Here is an 18,469-nt window from a genome sequence, read left to right as displayed (position 1 = left end):
CACTGGAAGGCGAATTTCCAAAATCGGAAATTCTCACCAACTTCTTCTTCAGCAAGGGAAGCCTTGACAGCCTAAACGACCCCTTTGCTTCTCCCTCCTGGACTCAGCACCAAAAGCTTTGAAGACTTCCACGAAAAGCTGAGCCAGGTGCGAAGGAGAACGTTCCTTTCAGAGAAGAAACATTAAAAAGCGACGTGGCACGGCATTTCTCGGCACGGCCGAGGGGCTGTCCTCTTTCGCTTGATGTCGTGTGGAGAAAAAACGAGGGAAAACCGTCCCGAGGGAGCGGTCGGCGGCGCGCACGGACGGACACGGCGCCCGCTGCCAGCCCACCGGAGCCGCCAGCTGTCACCCGGGGCCACCCCCAGGGGGAGGGAGCCGCTTCCACAGGGAGGGAGCAGCACCTGGCGCGGCTGGAAGGCGAACGGCGGCAACGCGGCGCTGCCTGCCCCCCTTCCCCTCGCTCCTCCAACAACACAAGCACCTTTTCCGAGGTAAATACCTTCCACTTCTACAGCCTGGGCTCGGCGGCAGCGCCGGGAGAGCACCGCGTCCTGCCGGGCACGGGGCCGCCCAAGCCAAGCCGCCCGCCCGCGCGGTCTCCTCGGGGGCGCGGCGCTCCGCCAACCTCGGGGACGGCCCCGGCGCGCGCGGGGACCCCCCGCCGCCGCCCCGCCCGGCCCCGCGGGGCGCGCGCCGCGCTCTCCGCCAATCCGCGGCGCGGGCGGCCGGGCGGTGGGCGGGGCCGAGCCCGGCGCGCCCCGCTCAGCTCCTCGGCCCCGCCCGCCTCGCCCCCGCCTCCTGCGGCGCGCGGCGGCGGCGGCGGCGGCGCCTGGCGGGAGAGGCGGGCGGCGCGCGCGCGCGGGGCTCCGCCACAGGGCAACAAGTGAGAGGCGCTCCCGCCCCGCCGCCCCCGCCCGCCGCCGCCTCCTCCTCCTCGCCGCGGGCCCGGCTCCGCTCCGCCCGCCGCAGCCGCGCACCTCAGGCGCGGCCGGCCCTCAGGACACAGCGGCGGGGTGCGGGACCGGGGGCGAGCCTTCCGCGGCCGCCTCGGCGCCGCCCCGGCATCGCCCTCAGGTGCGGAGCCCCCGCCCGGCGCGGGGGCCGGCGAAGCTCCGGCGGACGCGAGCGCCGTGGTGGGGCGACAGGCCGGGGCCGGGCGGGTGGGAGCCCGCGGCGAGGGCAGCCCGCGGCCGGACAAAGCATGGTGGATGCGGAGGCGGCGGCAGCAAGAACCCCGGCGGAGCCCCGCGGCAGCCTGGCAAGGTACGGGCGGGGGGGCTCGGCTGCCGCCCCCGCCAGCGCTGCCTCCGCGGGCCGGCGGGGGTCGGCGCTGCCGGAGCGGCTGAGGAAGGACGGGGGGCAAGGAAAATAAGCTCCATTTTTAAACTTAATTTTCACCTCCCGTGCTTTTGTGCTTTTCCCAGCTCTTTAGGTTTCCTTTCCCCGTCGCCTCTCGCTTGTTTGCGTGGCGACCGCTGCGAGCTGGCGGCGCGGGGGGCGAGCGGCCGGAGACATAAATCTGGGGATTTTTAGGGCCGGGTTTTTTCCTTTTCCCCGGCTGGGAGGTGACGGGCGGCGGCGGGGTGGGGTCACAGCACTCGGGCGCGGAGTCCCTGCCCCGGCAGCCGGCACATGTTGCAGCCAGGGCGGCGAGAGGCACGGTCTGCTGGGGCAGGGATGAAACTCAGGCCGGCTCAGCCCACCGTATGTTTGTCGTCGCTTTTTAAGTATTTTGTTTTATTTTATTTTACCGTGGGGGGGAGGCGGCGTTGGCGCTGCCGAAGCCGTGAGGTTTTTCCAGAGAAAGCCCGAGCCGTGGGGCTGCGGCAGTGCCAGGAGCTGCTGCAATCCGCTCCTTGGCTGGAGGGGAGGGACGCGGGGAGCGGGGACACTCGCAGCGCTCTCGGGGTCACCTCATTAACCCGCAGCGGGTTATTTATTAACATCGGGGTTCTAGATAGCGTAGTGCTGAGGCGGTGGCACCAAAGGATGGGCTTTGGCGGACCTGAAAGGGGAGAAAATGGTGTTTTTCGCTGGAGGTCGCCTGAATACGTGTGCTCCTTGACGAGATGATGCTTTTTAGCCCTTCAAACTTCTGACACATCCTGTGCTCCGTCAGGCGGGGACTTCAGGTTACTCTCAGGGGTTGTGGCTAAACTGCAGCTCGCGACTCATTAGTCATCCTGCAAAAATTTGTGGTGAAAGTTACTTGAGTAACGCTTTAATCCGACTTCCCAAAATGCTCGGTGCTGTTGGGGTTGATTATTACTCATGGTTAGTTTTAACTATGCAAAATAAGAGCTGGCGTTGTTCGGTTGTTGGGGGTTTTTTTCTCCTTGTGGGGTTTTCGCCTTCCTTCCCTCCTTTTTTTTTTTCCTTTTTTTTTTTTTTTTTTTTTTTTTTAATATATTTTGGACAGAAAGACTTGGGTTTGGCCACAGAAGAAGTTTAGTCTGGCCGTGGAAAGATGCGCGCACAGAATTACACGCTAGACATGTCATCTGCGAGTTACTGAGGAAACATGATTATAGCGTTGTCCTTTGAGGAAATTTCTGGTAAATTACTGCTCACCATCTTTAAGAGAGAGACAGCCCGGGATCCAGTTCTCTTCCCGAGCTGCTCGAAGCGGTTTCGTGTTGTTGCGGTTCCGCTTTGGCGTCAGGCTCCGGTGCTGTCCCCAAGGGCGGCAGGTGGCACTCGGGTGAGTGGCACCCTCGGGGCTCGGTTCGGATGGAGCTGCTGGCACTCGGTGACCGAGCCGAAATGCCTGATAGCCCACCGGAGGAGCTGAATGAGCCCCGAATTGTTGCGAAATGCGTGGAGGAAACGAAACGGAGAATCAGCTTTTCTCATTCGGCAGATTTAATTTGTAATTTTTTTTTTCTTGCCGGGGCTGTAAACAACTCGATAAGAGAGATGTCTTTAACAACACAATACTGCCGTGGAGATGGATTAAAATACAGAATGTTTGTCTTGTACCTAAAAATGTACTGCTGTCAGTTGGAGTCAAAGTATTTTGGCTTAAAAGAAACCCTGGTTTTGCTGCTTGCTTTGAACGTGTGGCTTTCTACAGGAGATGTGCAGTACTGAGCTGCATGGCTGTAGGGAAGCTGTGGACAGAGCATAAAAAATAGAATGTAGTTAAAGTAATTCTGTCGCCTTGTCACCTGTAAAGTGGTTTTCCTTGTATTTGTGCTCGTTTCTTTTCCCCACGATGAGGAAAATGCAGCAAGGTAGCACTGCTGAAGGGACTTGCTTTGAAGGTCATGCTTCAGATGGCTGGGAGTGTCTGATACCCTGTTTCATAATAGGTAAAACTCACTAATCTCCCGAGAGATTGTTCTTAATGAACACAGTGTCACTGGGAGTGAAAAGATTTATTATTGTTTCCTGGAAGTTGCTCCTGAAATTTTTAAATACTTTTGGGTAGTGAAGACGCTGCTGAGGAGATCAGTGGGGAAGTGGTGTTTGCTCAGAGAAAAAGCAGTGTTTGATAAGAAATGAGGATAGATAAAGTGGTGTCATGTTCTGTGCTGGCAAATCTGGGCAAGTGTCTGTATGAATAAATCACAGTGTATATAGAGGGGAGGAAAAAAAAGCAGAATTTGAGTGTTCTTGCCTACCCTCACAAAGATTCCTTGGAGAACCAAGTCTTTCGGAGGAGTGCTGCTCCACGGTGACTTGTCAGTGCTGAGACCCCGAGGAATTGTCATTTTACTGCCACCTGGTGCAGCTAGTTTCACAGCTCTGAGGGTGATTTTTTCCTGTTGGCTGTGTAAACCCACCTGAAGGAGGAAAAAACGGTGGTGACAAAAGGCTGTGTCAGTGCTGACCATGTTTGAAACTTCGGCTGTGACTGTGTCTCCCACCACAGCCAATGTTGTCATTGTCACAGCAGTCAGGAAGCAGGGCTGGCTCGTCATCCATCTGTGCACTTGACCAAAATCTGTGTGGTCGTATTGCTCCAAATTAACCAGAGGACAGGGGAGAGATTGAGCAGTATCAATTCGAATCCTCAGCCAGGCTCTTTGGTAACCTGTTCTTTCTCGACAGATCAGTGACTTTCTTGACAAATATGTCAGACGATCTTGCAAAATCTTCACTTCAGGCGGGTTGCGAAATTTCTCGGGGCTGGTTACTCGGTGGACTTTTCCTTCCTGTGTGCTGTCACACTGGTGCCTTGTGCTGCCAAGGGACTGAAGCAGTTCTGTCGGGAACGCTCCAAAGGCTGGCATTCCAGATCTTCTCCTTCTACTGGATTTGGTTCCGTTTCCTGTGGTAAAGAATCCATTAATTGCTTCTTTTTGAGGAATTTGCAGTCTGCGTAGTGGAGGCTGGGAGGTTTCTTGTAGGTAGAACTTGAAGTGTATAATTCTCAAACTTGCCCAGAATAGGCCAAAGGCAGGGTGGAGGGAAGACATTGTCAAGAGTGAACTTATTATGGCAACAAGTTTTCTGTAAAAAACACTGAATATAGAAAAATCACATATTTCATCAAAATAATGAGAATTTTAACTTCTGGTTTTCATGTTAATGTTTCTTGAGGACCATCAGGATTGATTGCCTTCCAGAGGCTTGGAACCATCTTTGTCCCTCTCACAGGCTGTTGGTTTGGTATTTTTTTCTTAGTATATCCCTTTATTGCATTTTCTATTACTCTATGGTAGAAATGCGTCGATCATTTTGAGGCAAGTAGGCATCTGTTTACATTTTGAATTCAAACTTTAATTTTTTTTTTCAGATATATGTATTATTAGTCCCTAATACATTTTTAACCAAAATGTTAACAGTTAATTTAGGAAGAAGGTTGGGTTGTTGGGTGCATGTGCAATCACGGGATGAGTGTCTGATGTTTCTGGTGTGTCACAGGCTGTGTTCATAGGAGTGCTTATTATGGAATCATAGTTGGAACACGGATCCCCACAGGGATCACTGGAGTCCAGCTCCTGGCCCTGCACAGGACAGTGCTTCATGTGATTTGGAGAAGAATTTGTGCCTGTGAGTGCGGCTCACAAAAATTCCTGATGTGTTATCCCTGTTCTGCCATGTTCTGACCTCACAGAGCTATATTTAGATGTTTTTATCAGTTTGTTCACGGTTGTATCCCTTCATGTAAGCAAGCACCCTTGACGTGCTTAAAAACAGTAAAAAAGAAAGAAGGAAAATATGATGGTGATGGTAGAATGAAATACGGGCTCTTCCTGTAGTTTTAGTACAGAGTGAAGAAGTCACTGACCCAAAGTTGGGGAATAAATGTCAGACCTGTCCAGTCACATTTTGCTTTTACATTAGAAGCATCGACAGATAGCTGGGACTGGATCCTGCTCTTTCTCCCTGATTTCTGTGCGCCTGTTAGGATTTGGAAGGTGCTCAAGTATAAACCTCCCTCAATCTCCCGATCGTGTAAAACTCAGTGAAACGACTGGATCATTGAACTGCCCTGCGATGAACTGCGCAGAAGAGTGATTGAATCGGTGCCTCGTGAGAGGCAATTAGCAATCAAGCAAGGAGAAGAATCCCTGTGCGTGATGGGTGTGGTACTGAGAGTTTTCAAGGGAGAATTGATGAAACAGTTCCCATCAGCAGCTGGTTAAGAAAGCTTTGTTGTTTGGGAGAAATACAACAGTAAGAGTTGAAAAGCAGTTAATTTGGAGGCAGTCTTTGTAAATAACTTTTGAAATTTGGCAGCTGCTTCATCTTAAGCACGCTCAGAAGAGTTAGTCTTAGGAGTGAGTTGACCAAATCCCCTCAATTGTACGCCAGCTATCTGGATCAGATGAGCAAGAAATCTTGCCTTGTGGGTGGGAATGACTAATTTTGCCGTACAAGGGTAATTCCCAGAGGCTCAGTGGTTTATGAACCTGCGTACTGATATGGGATTCACAGGAGGATTCACGGCCGTGTTGAGGGTTTGTGTGCCCCACCGAGGTGTGGGATGTGCGGGCTCCTGCCCGAGTTTCCTGCGGGAGCATCCTGCTGCATCCCGGGGCATTTGGGAGGCTGAAGCGGTGTCTGTGCTCCCAGCCTTGTGCTGGTGAAGCTGTTTGTGCAGCTGGCTGGTGAACTGAACTGAGGGACTAAGCGGGTTGAGAAATAACCTCTTCTGTTTGCTTGTGTTCAGGGTTATGCATAATGTAACAAAATGTGGGAATTCATGGCCTGGGAAAGGGTGGGATTCTTTAAACTGAGTGCAAGGAGAGCTGCTGCTGAATTCCCGACTGTATCCTCAATACAATGCTGGTTTATCTTACTTGAGCAATTCTATTTTTTAATCTAGTATTTGACAGTTCAAAACTGCTAACAGGAAGCTGTTTTTGGGATGGAAGTTGTTGTTGCAAACTTATTGTTGATCGGCTTTTGAATAAAAACAAAACCCACGCGGAACAGCCTTAGGTTGGTTACTCAAACCACTCCCCAGCTTTGTGGATGCTCCCTTTGGTGTGCAGGTAACAGGTACTGAAGGTGCTACTCGGATTTAGAAGTTTCTAATCGGGTTAGATGCTTATCTGCTGTTAACAAAAACGGGAGCTAGCTGCCTAGCCGGCTTAAAGATCCTTTACAAAATCCTCCTGGTACTTATATGCATCTTTAGCTGCCTAAAGCTGCTGGAGAAATTGTTCCCTTTTCCATAAACTTGATCGGCTGGAACGAGATCTGTATCTTTTACAGCTTTGAAGGAAGACAATGAAGTTCTCTGCTTACAACTCCACTGATTTTTCTGGGCTTTAAATGAATTACTCAGAAAGAGGAAGAACTTTTCCTGTAAATGTTAATTACACCTGAAACTAAAACCAGTTGAAGGCAAAAGTATTTTTCACGTGTTTGCATTTTAAAATGTAGGTTTTGCACTCTTCAACACGTTTTTAGCTGATTACTGTGAGTTCAGAGGCAGATCCCAGAATTCTGACATGAATATTCACGGTATGAATTTGGTTTGAATTGGCTTCTGAGTTACCACATAGCACTGGCAGGGAGATATGGCTTGAGGTGGCTGGGAATTTCACTCTCCCAGTTGTGTACCTGATCACACAAAGGCAGCAGCTTGGGGAAGCCAAAATGAAAACCAGTGTTAATTTTTAACCCAAAAGGACAGTGGTAACCAGGAGTAGGTGTTGATTTCACCAGCCCTACCAAGTTACACCGTTCTTGTTTTTGAAAAATAGTTTTTAATGGTGTGTTTTGTGTCTAACCTGGGCAAGAAGACAAAGCAGAGGTAAAATTTTGATGACCTGAGGTATGGTGCTTGAAGGATGGTTTTGTTAGTTGACTAACGAGTGCTCTCTATGCAGACATAAAGGTGGTTGGAATATGCTTGAGGCAGGATTAATTACTGGTTTTAAGATAAAACTGGAAGAGATACCAGGAGCAGGTGAGTTGTCTTGTTTGTGGGAATTATGGTTATCTGCATTTTGCATAGGTTTTCTAAATCATGAGTTTTATTTCAAATACAGCAGAAAAGCAAGAAGTTAGAGTGGCTGTCCTGCAGACTTTCTCTCTTTAAATGCCTGCAGAAAGCATGGGTCAGATTTGCCATGTGTTGTATCCATTCTTTCTCACCAGAACTAAGATAAGCACGAGGTGTATGAGGGGAAGGTGGTTCCTCATCCCCTTCTTTGGCTTTCTAGTAGTTATGGGCAGATAAAGTGCAGCTGGAAGGAGCCCCATAGCAAACAGCAGACATGGGTGGGTCACGCTGCCCCGCTGACCTGGGTACAGAAAGTGCCAGAGAAATTGGGGCCCCAGGGTGTACCTGGTACTGGAAGAGGTGGCCCAGACTCCTCCTGCCTGTGGTGGAGCAGTGCTGGTTGTGCTCTGGATGAAAGTGAGAGCCAGCAGCAGCAGTGTGCATGAGAGCTGAGGCTGATGACAGATGGGCTCTGCTTTGGAGCCTTCCCTCTTCTCCTGCGCCGTTCCTGGTGTTTGTGCAGCGCGTCATCGAGTGATGTGAGCTGGCTGAAAGTTAATTGCTGCTCTGTTGTAGGCTCTTCATCGTCCTCCAGCTCCCTGAACTGATTCACCACAATCAAATCAGTGCAAAGGTAGATGGGACTGTGCAGCTTATGCAAGGGAAGGAATAAATTACGGGGATGAGTCAGCTATGACTGAAACTGTTTTAAACTGCCATGGAACTGTGCTCCCCAACTTTAATTGATGTGATGAATGACAATTAATTTTGTTCCAAGAAATATTTCTCTGCTGACACTCACTTAAACCCCTTCTCTTGACTCTTTATAATTTACTGTTCATTCAAGCTGAAGCCTGTCAAGTGAAAGCTGAAGTTCTTCTTAAATCGGAAGCTGGCAGCTCTGGGTTATTCCTTACAAATCTACAACATCATCATTCTCAAGCTTGAACTGACCTTAGAATGACACGGGAAATTTTTGTATTAACAAATTGGGAAAACCAGGTCACGTCTGCCACCACAGGCCCTCAACTACTGGTTTATTAAACTTTATTATGCATTTTTCATAATGAGTTGAGATCTTACCCTTGGTTGTCTGTGTGAAATCTCAATTACTGAAAAAAAACCACCCCAAAACCAACAACCCAATCAGTTTTTATTGTTAAACAAAGGAACCATACTCTTTTCATCACAAATTTTTTGTTGTTTTGGGTTTGTTTTTCATGAGCAGTTAGGAACACCCTCATAGATGTCTAGTGTGGCTGCAGGCATGCCAGTGCAGAATGGCAATGTTAGCATGATGCAGTAATTTATTAAGACACTGCCATTGTTTAAATTTACTTATGCAGGTGTGGTGTACTTGTGCAGCTACATTGCTCGTTCATCCCTGTGGAAAACCATGACCAAACTCAAGTAGTCTGTACCAGCAGAAAAATTGGAGTATCCCTTAAACCCAGGATTCAGTTTACAGAATACTTTTCATAATGGCCTTTTCTTGCATATGCCTTGATCCTCTTTAGAAACACAAGAATATGAAATACTGAAAATGAAATATGAGTGTTCTTTCAAGGATTTAATTTTAACAGGTTAAAAGAGAATATTTAGGTCTAACTTACAGTGAATTCAGTAGGTACACCATATTTAAATATTTTCTCAATCAAACCCAGAGCTTTTGTGAGAGACACCTGTAAATAACTTAAAATACAGACAGAGTTGGGATGATCTGATCATTTACTGTTAGCTGATTTATTTTTGAAAATAGCTGAAGAAGTAGATTACTCTGTGGTTGAAGGTTTGGGGATTTCAGCAGTTTGGTTTGGGGTTGGAAGTATTCCGTTTGAGACAGTGGTGAGCTGATGGTATCTCTTCCTTCTCTAAGTGTTATGTCAAGCAGGAATTTCACATAGGGTGGTTTTAAAGAAGTTGAAAGTAAATTTTTACTGTTGAATGGCTTTGTAAAGATAACTTGATGCAGACTCTGTGGGTGTTGCTGCAGTATTTCTAAGCACCAATATGAAGTCAACAAAACTTCTGTTTCATAGATGTTATTTTAAATAGCACACCTTAAAAGGCAATGTTCTGGTAGCTTCACTTTTCTGCTGAAGGAGCTATAGTAGAGGAACACCTGAACTTAGTCCAAATGGTGACAGGAAACGTAGTAAAACTTACTGTGGAGATTCTGGAATTCTGCTCCTCAGAACTTAGCAATCAGCAGTAAATGGAAGAACTGTTCAGTCTTGTAATAGTACACTTGAAAGCTGACATCAGAAGTGTGGGGCAGCAACTGAGTGGGTATTACAGAGAGGGAGTTCTGTGTTCTTCTGAAGCTTTTCCAAACTTGAATGCAGCAGGGATTTCCCCACGGGCCTGAAGCAGCTTTTGACAAGTTGACTTCTGGAGTTTCACCGGGACACAACTGCTCTGAGCAACGCCTTGAGACGCTGTGAGTTATCTGATTGATTGCAAGACTGGATGACAAAACCCTGCTGCCATGCAGGTGGTGGCTGTGTGAGAGACATAAAGGTCGTGCTCACAGATCCCCCAGATGGCTGCAGGGGCTGTCTGCTGCAGCAGTGATGTGCTGGCAGGTTTGTAGGACGGTGTTCTCACCTAACGAGGGCTGACTCAGTGAGACCCGGCGCAGGAATGCGCTCACTTGTGGCTGGTGCTGGGGAAGAACCCTGCTGGGACACGTCTCCTCTGCTCGGCTGCGGTTGTGACTTGGATGAGGTCAGAGAGCAATAATGTCATATTTTTTACTATTAATAATTTTTGGGGATTCCTCAAATTTCGTGTGGTAATAGAATAGTGAGTCGTTACAAGTTTTTGGTGTGGGGAAAAATTGAGGAACCAGGATAATTCACAAAAGTCGAAAATATTGAGAGGGTTCAAAAAATGGTTGGACAAAGTGAGATTAGGTTCAATTACATAAATAAACATTGCTCAAATGCAAGTCTGGCCCTCTAAAATCTTATTACAGAAAACCAGGGGAGCATTACTAGACAAATGCCTTACTACAATGCCTCTTGGCTGTGGGGGAGTTTTGGTGGAGTTATCGGGTATTTTGGTGTTGGTCAAAAACCCCCCTTTTTGAAGGGTTTTTGAGCAAAAATATTCTGAAGATAACTCGTGGGAGACAGAATGTGAAGTTACTGTGGCGGTTACTCAAACTCTTTATAGTTCTTTATGCCTTGGGCTGTGTTTTAGGAAAATACGTGCACATCCTTCCCTAGTCTAGCTATATTTACTCAGATCTTGAAATTCCATGCCTGAGTTTCACTGGTGCCCTTTGGTATTAAAATACTGGAAGATTAGAATTTCTCCCAAAGCTAAATAATATGGTGGAAGATGTCTCAAAGCAGGTATAGGCAAATAATTAAAAGTAATATTAAAATCATCATCAGCTCCTCTGAATTTCAGTGCAGTTTTCAATGCTTTGGGTAGGGTATTGTTATCGTGGTTACTTTCCTGCAGCTGGAACATGGTTTCAGGCTGTCTTCCTTGGAGAACACGGGAAACATTGACTATTTCCAGTGGTAACCACTGTGTGAGATGGGCTTCTGCAGAAGGGCAACGTGGGTATCTGTCCAATATTCTCCTGTTCTTAAGGTTTTCTTCATTACTGCCATATGAAGGGGGATTTGTGTGAAATTCTGAGGGGGAAAAAGAGATCTGACAGCGTGCAGTTAGAAAAATAAACAGCGTTCAAGTTCTTTAAAGCTGGAAATAGCACAGACTGGTTACAACAGCCCGGGGCTCTCAACATCGTCTCGTTCCAAAACTGCTGTTGCTCAGTCCAGAAATCTCTTGACTCACTGAACAGAGCCAAGCTGTTAAGACAACTGATGCATCTTACAGAAGGACTCCATGTGGCTTGTGATGTGTTAAGTAGCTAAAAGAGTTAATTCCAGAAGCAGCAGCGTCCCTACTGCACGTGCTGTTGCTGGCACTGTCCGAAGTGGTGCTGCAAGGACAGCTGCAGTAAGGGATGCCAGGCCCTGAACTGAAGTTACATTGGAACACCCAAGTCTGCCCTAGCACCACTGACAGTCTCAGCAAAGACAGAAGGAGGGTTGTGTCTGTCAGATACCTGAATTACAGCTTGGCTTTGCTGGGTTCCTGATAGTTTAGTCCTGGACCAGTAGGGTGATAGGTGTGATACTTGCAGGTAATAGGGATTATCCCATCTTTTGTCAGCCCCTGTAAGTAAATGGACTTGTAATATTCACGTTTGGCAGTCGGATAATGGAGATGTGGTACTCAGCCCACTTAGAAAATACAGCCTAACTCCTGCCCTCAGAAGAGTATTGACAGTGAAAGGCCATGGCTTCTGTCAGACTTGAAGGAGGTGGAAAAGTTGGGTGCTTTACCTTGGGCCTGCACAAATGGTTGGATTGATCAGCTGCTTGTGGATGCACAGCCTGGAACAGGGTAGAGGCTGGGAGTATTTGCTTGTGGTGGTGATACCATTTACTGTGCTTTGTGAGATGGAACCACTGACAACTCACCAGACTTGCACCTTTTCTGCTGAAGAGCTCTACCAAGTCTAACAGCAAATGAGGATTTTTCTGCTCAGGATCCCTGTCTCATTTCCTGCTGGGGATTGCAGTCACAGTGGACTGAAGGATTTTTTAAGTGTTTGAAATAAAGTCTTTGCGAATGGTGTCTCGTTGTGTCAGAGGAGTCTCAGGTCAAGTATCCAGATGCCTTAGAGGTTTGAATACTCTCAGCTTGGTAAGCTAGGGGCTGTGACAGATGAGCTGTGTGGTGCTGTGTGTCCTGAAAAATCAGGCTTTGGCTGAGCTCTTGACAATCCCGTGTTTGTTGGCTGTTCCTGGGAGGGAGCAGTCACCCTGTTGTCTCTGGAGTCCCGGGATCGTAGGTCAGATTCCACATCATTTGTTGCTTAGTGAGAAGAGGACAGGGCAGATAAGCCCTGATGTTCATGCTGAGCTCTGTGGAACAGCACAAAACAGGGGATGGCTCCTTCTCCAGTATTTTTGTGTCTAGTGAAAGGGAAATGTAGAAAACCAGTGTACTTATCTGGTTTTAGTGGCAGTTGAAAGAGGAAGATAAAGTTTCTTTAAAGTCTGTGCGACCAACCCCGGTGCTTTCTTAACAGTTTAGCTGTTTATCTTAAACGATGGCACTGACCACAAGTGTGGCTTTGTCTTTAGGTATAGAAGAAAACTACTTTGAAATTAGAACAGGAACTTTGTAGCTGACTTGGAGTAGAATACGAAATAAAGTAGATCTGGCCTGAGCATATACAAAGATAAATAATGCAGGTGGTACACGAGGCAGCACAGGCATTTTTCTGACAGGCTGTTTCTTCTAGGAGTGGCTTTGGATTTCAGTTCCAGAAAAACACCCACACACCCTCTTCTGGATTTAATAATGGTTGTGGGCCAAATAAGAGAAAAAAGAATACTGATTATTTACTTGCTGCTTTCTTCCTAAAGTTTTAAGAGTTTAGAGTTTAACTTGCCGAGGAGTCAAACCAAAGGGAGAGTGATTGATAGAACCATAAGAGACCAAGGGTCAGTATGTAGCTCAGGTGTCTGGGGATGGCTGAAGAAAAGAAAATGACAACAAATACAAGGTGTACTTCTCAGTCTGCCTCCCTGTCTGCTGTTGCTCTGTGACCTCAGGGCCTAAGGCAGTGCTCACAGCTGGGCTTTCAACAGTCAGTACAAATCCTTTATTGCATTAGGTTTTCCTGATCTTCCAATAAACATTTGTCCTCCTGGCACATGAAAGTGTCTATGACAGTGAGTTCTGTATGTGACTTCAGTGTAGGCTTTGTAACCTTCTTATTCATTCTGAATTGTGTGTGGAGCTTGTATACTGATGTACCCCGGGGCTAGTAAACACTTGGGTAAGCACTGCTCCAGAGGAACACACTGTTTTCCTGTTGCTCCTTGTACTGTATTCCTTGTACCTGCATTCTGACAGCTGTGGAAGAAAGAGGGATGGATCCTTTTTCTCCTTCAGTAAAAACTGAAGACGGATCACAGAACTTTTGGTATGACAAAGATGTGCACATGCCGTTCCAAGTCTTGCATATATAGGAGACCTCTCCTTTTTTATTTCTTTTCAGGTTTTTTTTTTTTTCCTTCCTAGTAATAATTGCACTTCTACTTTCATTTACTGCTTGAATTCCCTTTTTCCAGTTGGAGGGGGAAAAAATTCCAAGTTCATGTTCTCTTCTGTTTGAATATCAGCAATGCAGCTGGCAAGTTTTGTCAGCCTTTCTTCCAAGGAACAGCCAAGTGAAATTGTCAGAAATGGATTGTGTGCTTTAAAATTTGGCTCTGCTTGTATTTGGAAGGTGTGAGAGTGCAAGTATAAAAGCTTGAAACCCAATTTAAAAATAACTGACCTTATCATATAGCAATTTATTCTATACCCTTCAGGTCACCTTACTAGCAGAAAAAAACCCCACAGTTTCTCAGCCTGCCTTTGCCAAGCTGAGGGCTCAGATTCTAATTATTATACAGTCAAGTGTTTAAAGGGGATCTAAATGAGAAGCAAAAACTGCTGGCTAATTTAAACCCAGGGCATGGAAAGCTGTGTAACTTTCCTAAGCTGCAAACGGAAATCTCACATTTGTACCAGGTTGCTGCTGAAACCCCAAACCAAGTGTGTGTGTATTTGAGACAGATTAGCTTTTCCTTCTTCAGGGGTTCAGGCAACCTTGATTTTTAGGCTACTAACTTGCATTTGAAAGTAGTTTGCATTTTTACTGACATCAAGAACTTGCAGTGAAGAAAGCTAAAATCTTTTTGTCTGATTTATTTCTAGATATGAGAAATGAGTGTTGGACGCAGGAGATTAAAGCTGCTGGGAGTTCTGATGATGGTAAACATTTTTATTTATGTGATCGTGGAAGTCTCGAAGAGTGGCAGCCAAGACAAGAATGCAAAAGGCCGTGTTGTTATCCCACGTAGCACATTCTGGAGGAAGTACACTCCTCACAAAGCTTATTGGAACAAACAGCAACAGAAGCTTGAGCTGCTGTACAACCCTATCCTGTCCTTGCTTTCCAATATGACTGTGGAAGAGAACTTAGTTTCCAACCTGAGCTCCATCAGTTCCTGTGACCCCGACCCCTCGGTGCACTCAGAGGTTAGTGACTTTGCAAACCTGCCAGACAGATTCAAAGACTTCCTCCTCTATTTGAGGTGTAGAAATTACTCATTGCTAATGGATCAGCCAAACAAGTGTGAACAGAAACCTTTCCTGCTGCTGGCTATTAAGTCACTTATACCCCATTTTGATAGAAGACAAGCAATTAGGGAATCCTGGGGCAAGGAAATAAAATCAGGGGATGTGATAGTCAGAAGAGTCTTCTTGCTTGGGCAGACCCCGCCAGAGGATCATTTTCCTGACCTTTCACACATGATTAAATTTGAGAGTGACACACACCAAGACATTCTCCTCTGGAACTACAGAGACACTTTCTTCAATCTGACTCTGAAAGAGGTGCTGTTTCTGAAGTGGGTCAGCAGCAGCTGCGCAAACGTCCAGTTCATTTTTAAGGGTGATGATGATGTTTTTGTTAATACCAATCAGATCCTGGATTACTTGAAGAGCTTATCAAAGGAAAAAGCCAAAGACTTATTTATAGGTGATGTGATCAAAGATGCTGGACCTCACAGAGAGAAGAAATTGAAGTACTATATCCCAGAGAGTGTTTATGAAGGTTCGTATCCCCCGTACGCAGGAGGCGGCGGGTTCCTGTACTCTGGTGATCTGGCACTAAGACTGAATAATGCATCTGACCAGGTACTCCTCTACCCCATCGATGATGTTTATACTGGAATGTGCCTTCAGAAGCTTGGGCTTGCTCCAGAAAAACACAAAGGCTTCAAAACATTTGATATTGAAGAGAAATACAGAAATAACATCTGTTCCTACACAAACTTAATGTTAGTGCATAGTAGAAAACCTCAAGAAATGATTAAGATTTGGACACGCTTGCAAGATCCACACTTAAATTGTTAAGGTAATGTGCATAAGTGTCTTAAGTCCAAAGAACTTTGCGAGTTTGGATCACTGAACCTCTGTTTAATAGTTGAATTTTCGCTGTAAACTTTTTCCTGTACTTCTGAAAATGAGAGTAATAGTAAAATTTGAAGGGATGGCTTGAAGACTTGGTCCTGACTTTTCCACTGTCCTGGTGGTCGTTATGTTTCAATATTGGTCTTAATTTTAAAGAAGACTTTGAGGCTATAACTGGCTGTCAGTGACTGGTTAGCTGTACTGGAAACAGGGATTGCCTACCACAATGCATCTTTCATTAATTGTGATGGTGGAAGATCGTTTTTCCTTGAGTAGTGTTTGTGTGTGGAAACCACTGTAAATTGAAAATACACAAACTGGGGGAATGTAGTTTTACTTTTAGATGTTATATGCTGACGAGACTTTAAATTTTGATTTTTTTTTTATTTATAGTTTTCAGTCTTTTTGCCCCCTGGAACTTTTTTTTTTCCTTTACTTACAATTCTTTGTGCAAAGTGTACCTGTGTCTGAAGGATTTACCTTTTTATTAGATGGAGCTTTTTTTTTTTACAAAACCCCTGTAATTCTGCTTGAAATGCCCCCTAAGAGATCAATGTGTAAGGAAAAGGATAAGGGTTTTTTGGGAACTGGGCAGGTAGGGCTGCCTCGAGCCTCCTGAGGCTGACTTGTTGCTCATGTTATTTGCGTGGAAGGCTGCACTGGTCAATCCTTGGCTTCTGTTTGGGCACTAATATGATCAGGTGGCTTGATTTGTTAATGGAGTTCTTTAATGTTTTTTGATGGAGGTGACTGAAATTGCACATTGCTTCTTGAGAGCACGGTTTGGGTCTCCTGTAAAGCGGCGGCGAATCCAGAACTGTGCAGATCCCAAGAGCTTCGAATTCCAAAGCAAACGTTGAAGCTTGCATGAAGCCTCATGTAGAGTCACATGTGTCCTGGAAACTCAGATCTTCTCTATTTCCACATCTTGCTTATAAGGATTACTCTAAATAGTGGTCGCTTTCTTTGTATATGTAGAAGTGCCTGTCTATTTATTGTTGAGATTGAAGACCAAAACATTTTCTTAAATATATTTTGTGTAACATTTTATTTGTATAGTGTTGTCACTCGGATATTTAAATAGAGCATGATATTTTAAATCTGAGATGTGTAACGTGATAAATAAAGCTAATTGTTATTTTTGAATTTGAAAAATAAAATGTGATTTAAATATTTCTGGTAATGCTTCATGGTTGACTTGAAGAGCTGTTGCATTCTACATTTCAGAAGTTCAGAAACAAAAGGTTTTATTTGGCAGATTTCTCTAAGCTTATGTAGCAGACTATCAAGAAAATGTCACCGTTATACCTCTGTTAGATGCTGGAATAGATGGACAACTCTGGTGAAAGCAAGGGGGACATTAAGTGCCTTGGGACAAGCAGTATGTACAGAAATAATTGTCTGTACAATACCATTGCTGGTGCAATTAAAAGGAGTCGAGGAGTGGACTGAATGGCTGGCATTTGAATTTTTGATTGAAACAACTTGGCAGCAACAGCTCTTTTTGCTTTTCCACCTGCTTTCTTTTGCCTTCATTTGCCTGGAACAAATGTGGTGCTGTGTTTGTTCAGGGAGAGGTGAGGTGTTGTGGTCTTCCACCTCTTTGTTCTGTAGATGATGGTGTTGACCCCAGGATGGATAAAAGACAGGCTGTGCTCTGGTGGTGTGCTGTGAGGTTTGTCATTCCTCATGGGGAGTGACACCTTTCTGAAAGAGCTGCAGGTTGTACATGAGTTACTTCCTACCCTGTTTGTTTAAATATTCATGGCATTTTCCTCAAGGTTTGAGCCAAGTGAAAGAAAAATAAGTTATGCTGATGGGGAGAGATGCAAGAACAGATGAAGTGTTAAGAGTCTTGGTGTGGGGGAAGGAGGAAGGGGGAGAGAGAAAAGGTGAGGCAGAGATGAAAAGGAGAGTGCTGGGGGAGAGTGGGGAGACAAATGAGCAGGTCCGTGGGAGGATCAGACACAAACAGGAGGGTTGCAGCAAAAAGAGGGACAGGAAGAGAGCCCAAGAATTAAATCGTTGTGAGTAAGATGGGGTGGAGTGCACACGTGATGTTAAGCAAAACGGGTGTGATTGGTGCAGTGCCAGCATTAATTATTTAATTTATGCCTTTCCCTCCAATCTTGAGATAAAAACCAGGCCTCCTGCGTGGGACACACCTGGTAGGAAGGAAAAACAGGCTGAGTGGCACTTGGGGAGGAGAAATGCTGTGAGAAAGCATTTCTGAAGGGACAGGAGAAAGGGTGGAGGACAAGGCAGAGCAGGCAGTGCTGGGGGAGAAATGTGACAGACTGCTTCTGTTTACTCCAGGTGGGGAGGAGCACTGGTGGCTGTGCCTGGTCCACTCCCACGGAGAAAGAATTGTCTTGGCAAATAATGGGGGGTGAAGAGTAAGGGAAATAAATACCAGAGATAAAGGAACAGAATGCATCCAAAAGGGTGATGGGAATGGGGTTAGGGGACAGTTGGGACACGGAAGATGAAAAGTCTTTAAAAAGGATGTGCAACAACCTGTATCTGCTGTATTCTACAGTATTCTACTGTATCTTTCTTAAATGCTGTTAAATACTAAATTTCTGTTGTATTTTTTCCTTAAATTAAAGGGAAAGACTCTACTAAGATGAAGGCACAAGAAAATTTGACCACAATGGAAAGAATGGAATTTGAAAGCTGAAGTAAGATGTATTTGGATGAGACAGCTGAATGTGGATGCAGTCATTGTTCTTTTTTCTTCCCTGAATACAGCAGGGAAAATGAAGTGCTGCTGTGATTAAATAATACTGCATCAGGGTGAGCCATTAGAATCCATTAGCTTGTTTGTATAAAGGCTTAGGCTGTTGCTTCGAAATCCAGTGGGGAGGAGGAAATACAGGATAAGGAAGGTGTAAATGAGCTATAATTAATGCACAAATTTTAAGGTTTATCTTCCAGAGGATGGAGTCCCTGTTTTCTGCCAGTTGGTTCCTTGGCATGACTGCATTTTACACTTGGATC

At 45.8% G+C, this 18,469-nt stretch overlaps 1 protein-coding gene across 5 annotated transcripts; it reads left to right on the top strand.

Annotated features, from left to right (window-relative positions):
• The first annotated feature begins 204 nt into the window (after nt 1–204).
• Nucleotides 205–16,642, top strand: B3GNT2 (UDP-GlcNAc:betaGal beta-1,3-N-acetylglucosaminyltransferase 2). Of its 5 annotated transcripts, none has more exons than XM_063391619.1 (2): nt 205–494; nt 14,210–16,642. In XM_063391619.1, exon 2 carries the CDS (start codon nt 14,219–14,221, stop codon nt 15,410–15,412), a length of 1,194 nt encoding a protein of 397 aa, XP_063247689.1. In that variant the 5' UTR covers nt 205–494; nt 14,210–14,218; the 3' UTR covers nt 15,413–16,642. The 5 variants fall into 5 exon arrangements, with proteins under 5 accessions (XP_063247689.1, XP_063247690.1, XP_063247687.1 ...); XM_063391620.1 differs by lacking the exon at nt 205–494 and adding an exon at nt 912–1,077; XM_063391617.1 differs by lacking the exon at nt 205–494 and adding an exon at nt 913–1,266.
• The last annotated feature ends 1,827 nt before the right edge of the window (nt 16,643–18,469 follow it).

Source organism: Prinia subflava, chromosome 2 (genome assembly GCF_021018805.1).
Source record: "Prinia subflava isolate CZ2003 ecotype Zambia chromosome 2, Cam_Psub_1.2, whole genome shotgun sequence".
Taxonomy (NCBI): Eukaryota; Metazoa; Chordata; class Aves; order Passeriformes; family Cisticolidae; genus Prinia; species Prinia subflava.
This window is presented reverse-complemented; position numbering and strand designations above follow the sequence as displayed.

What these genes read in the sequence shown, in the direction of transcription:
- B3GNT2 (XM_063391619.1), top strand. Translation starts at nt 14,219, where the DNA reads ATGAGTGTTGGACGCAGGAGATTAAAGCTGCTGGGAGTTCTGATGATG.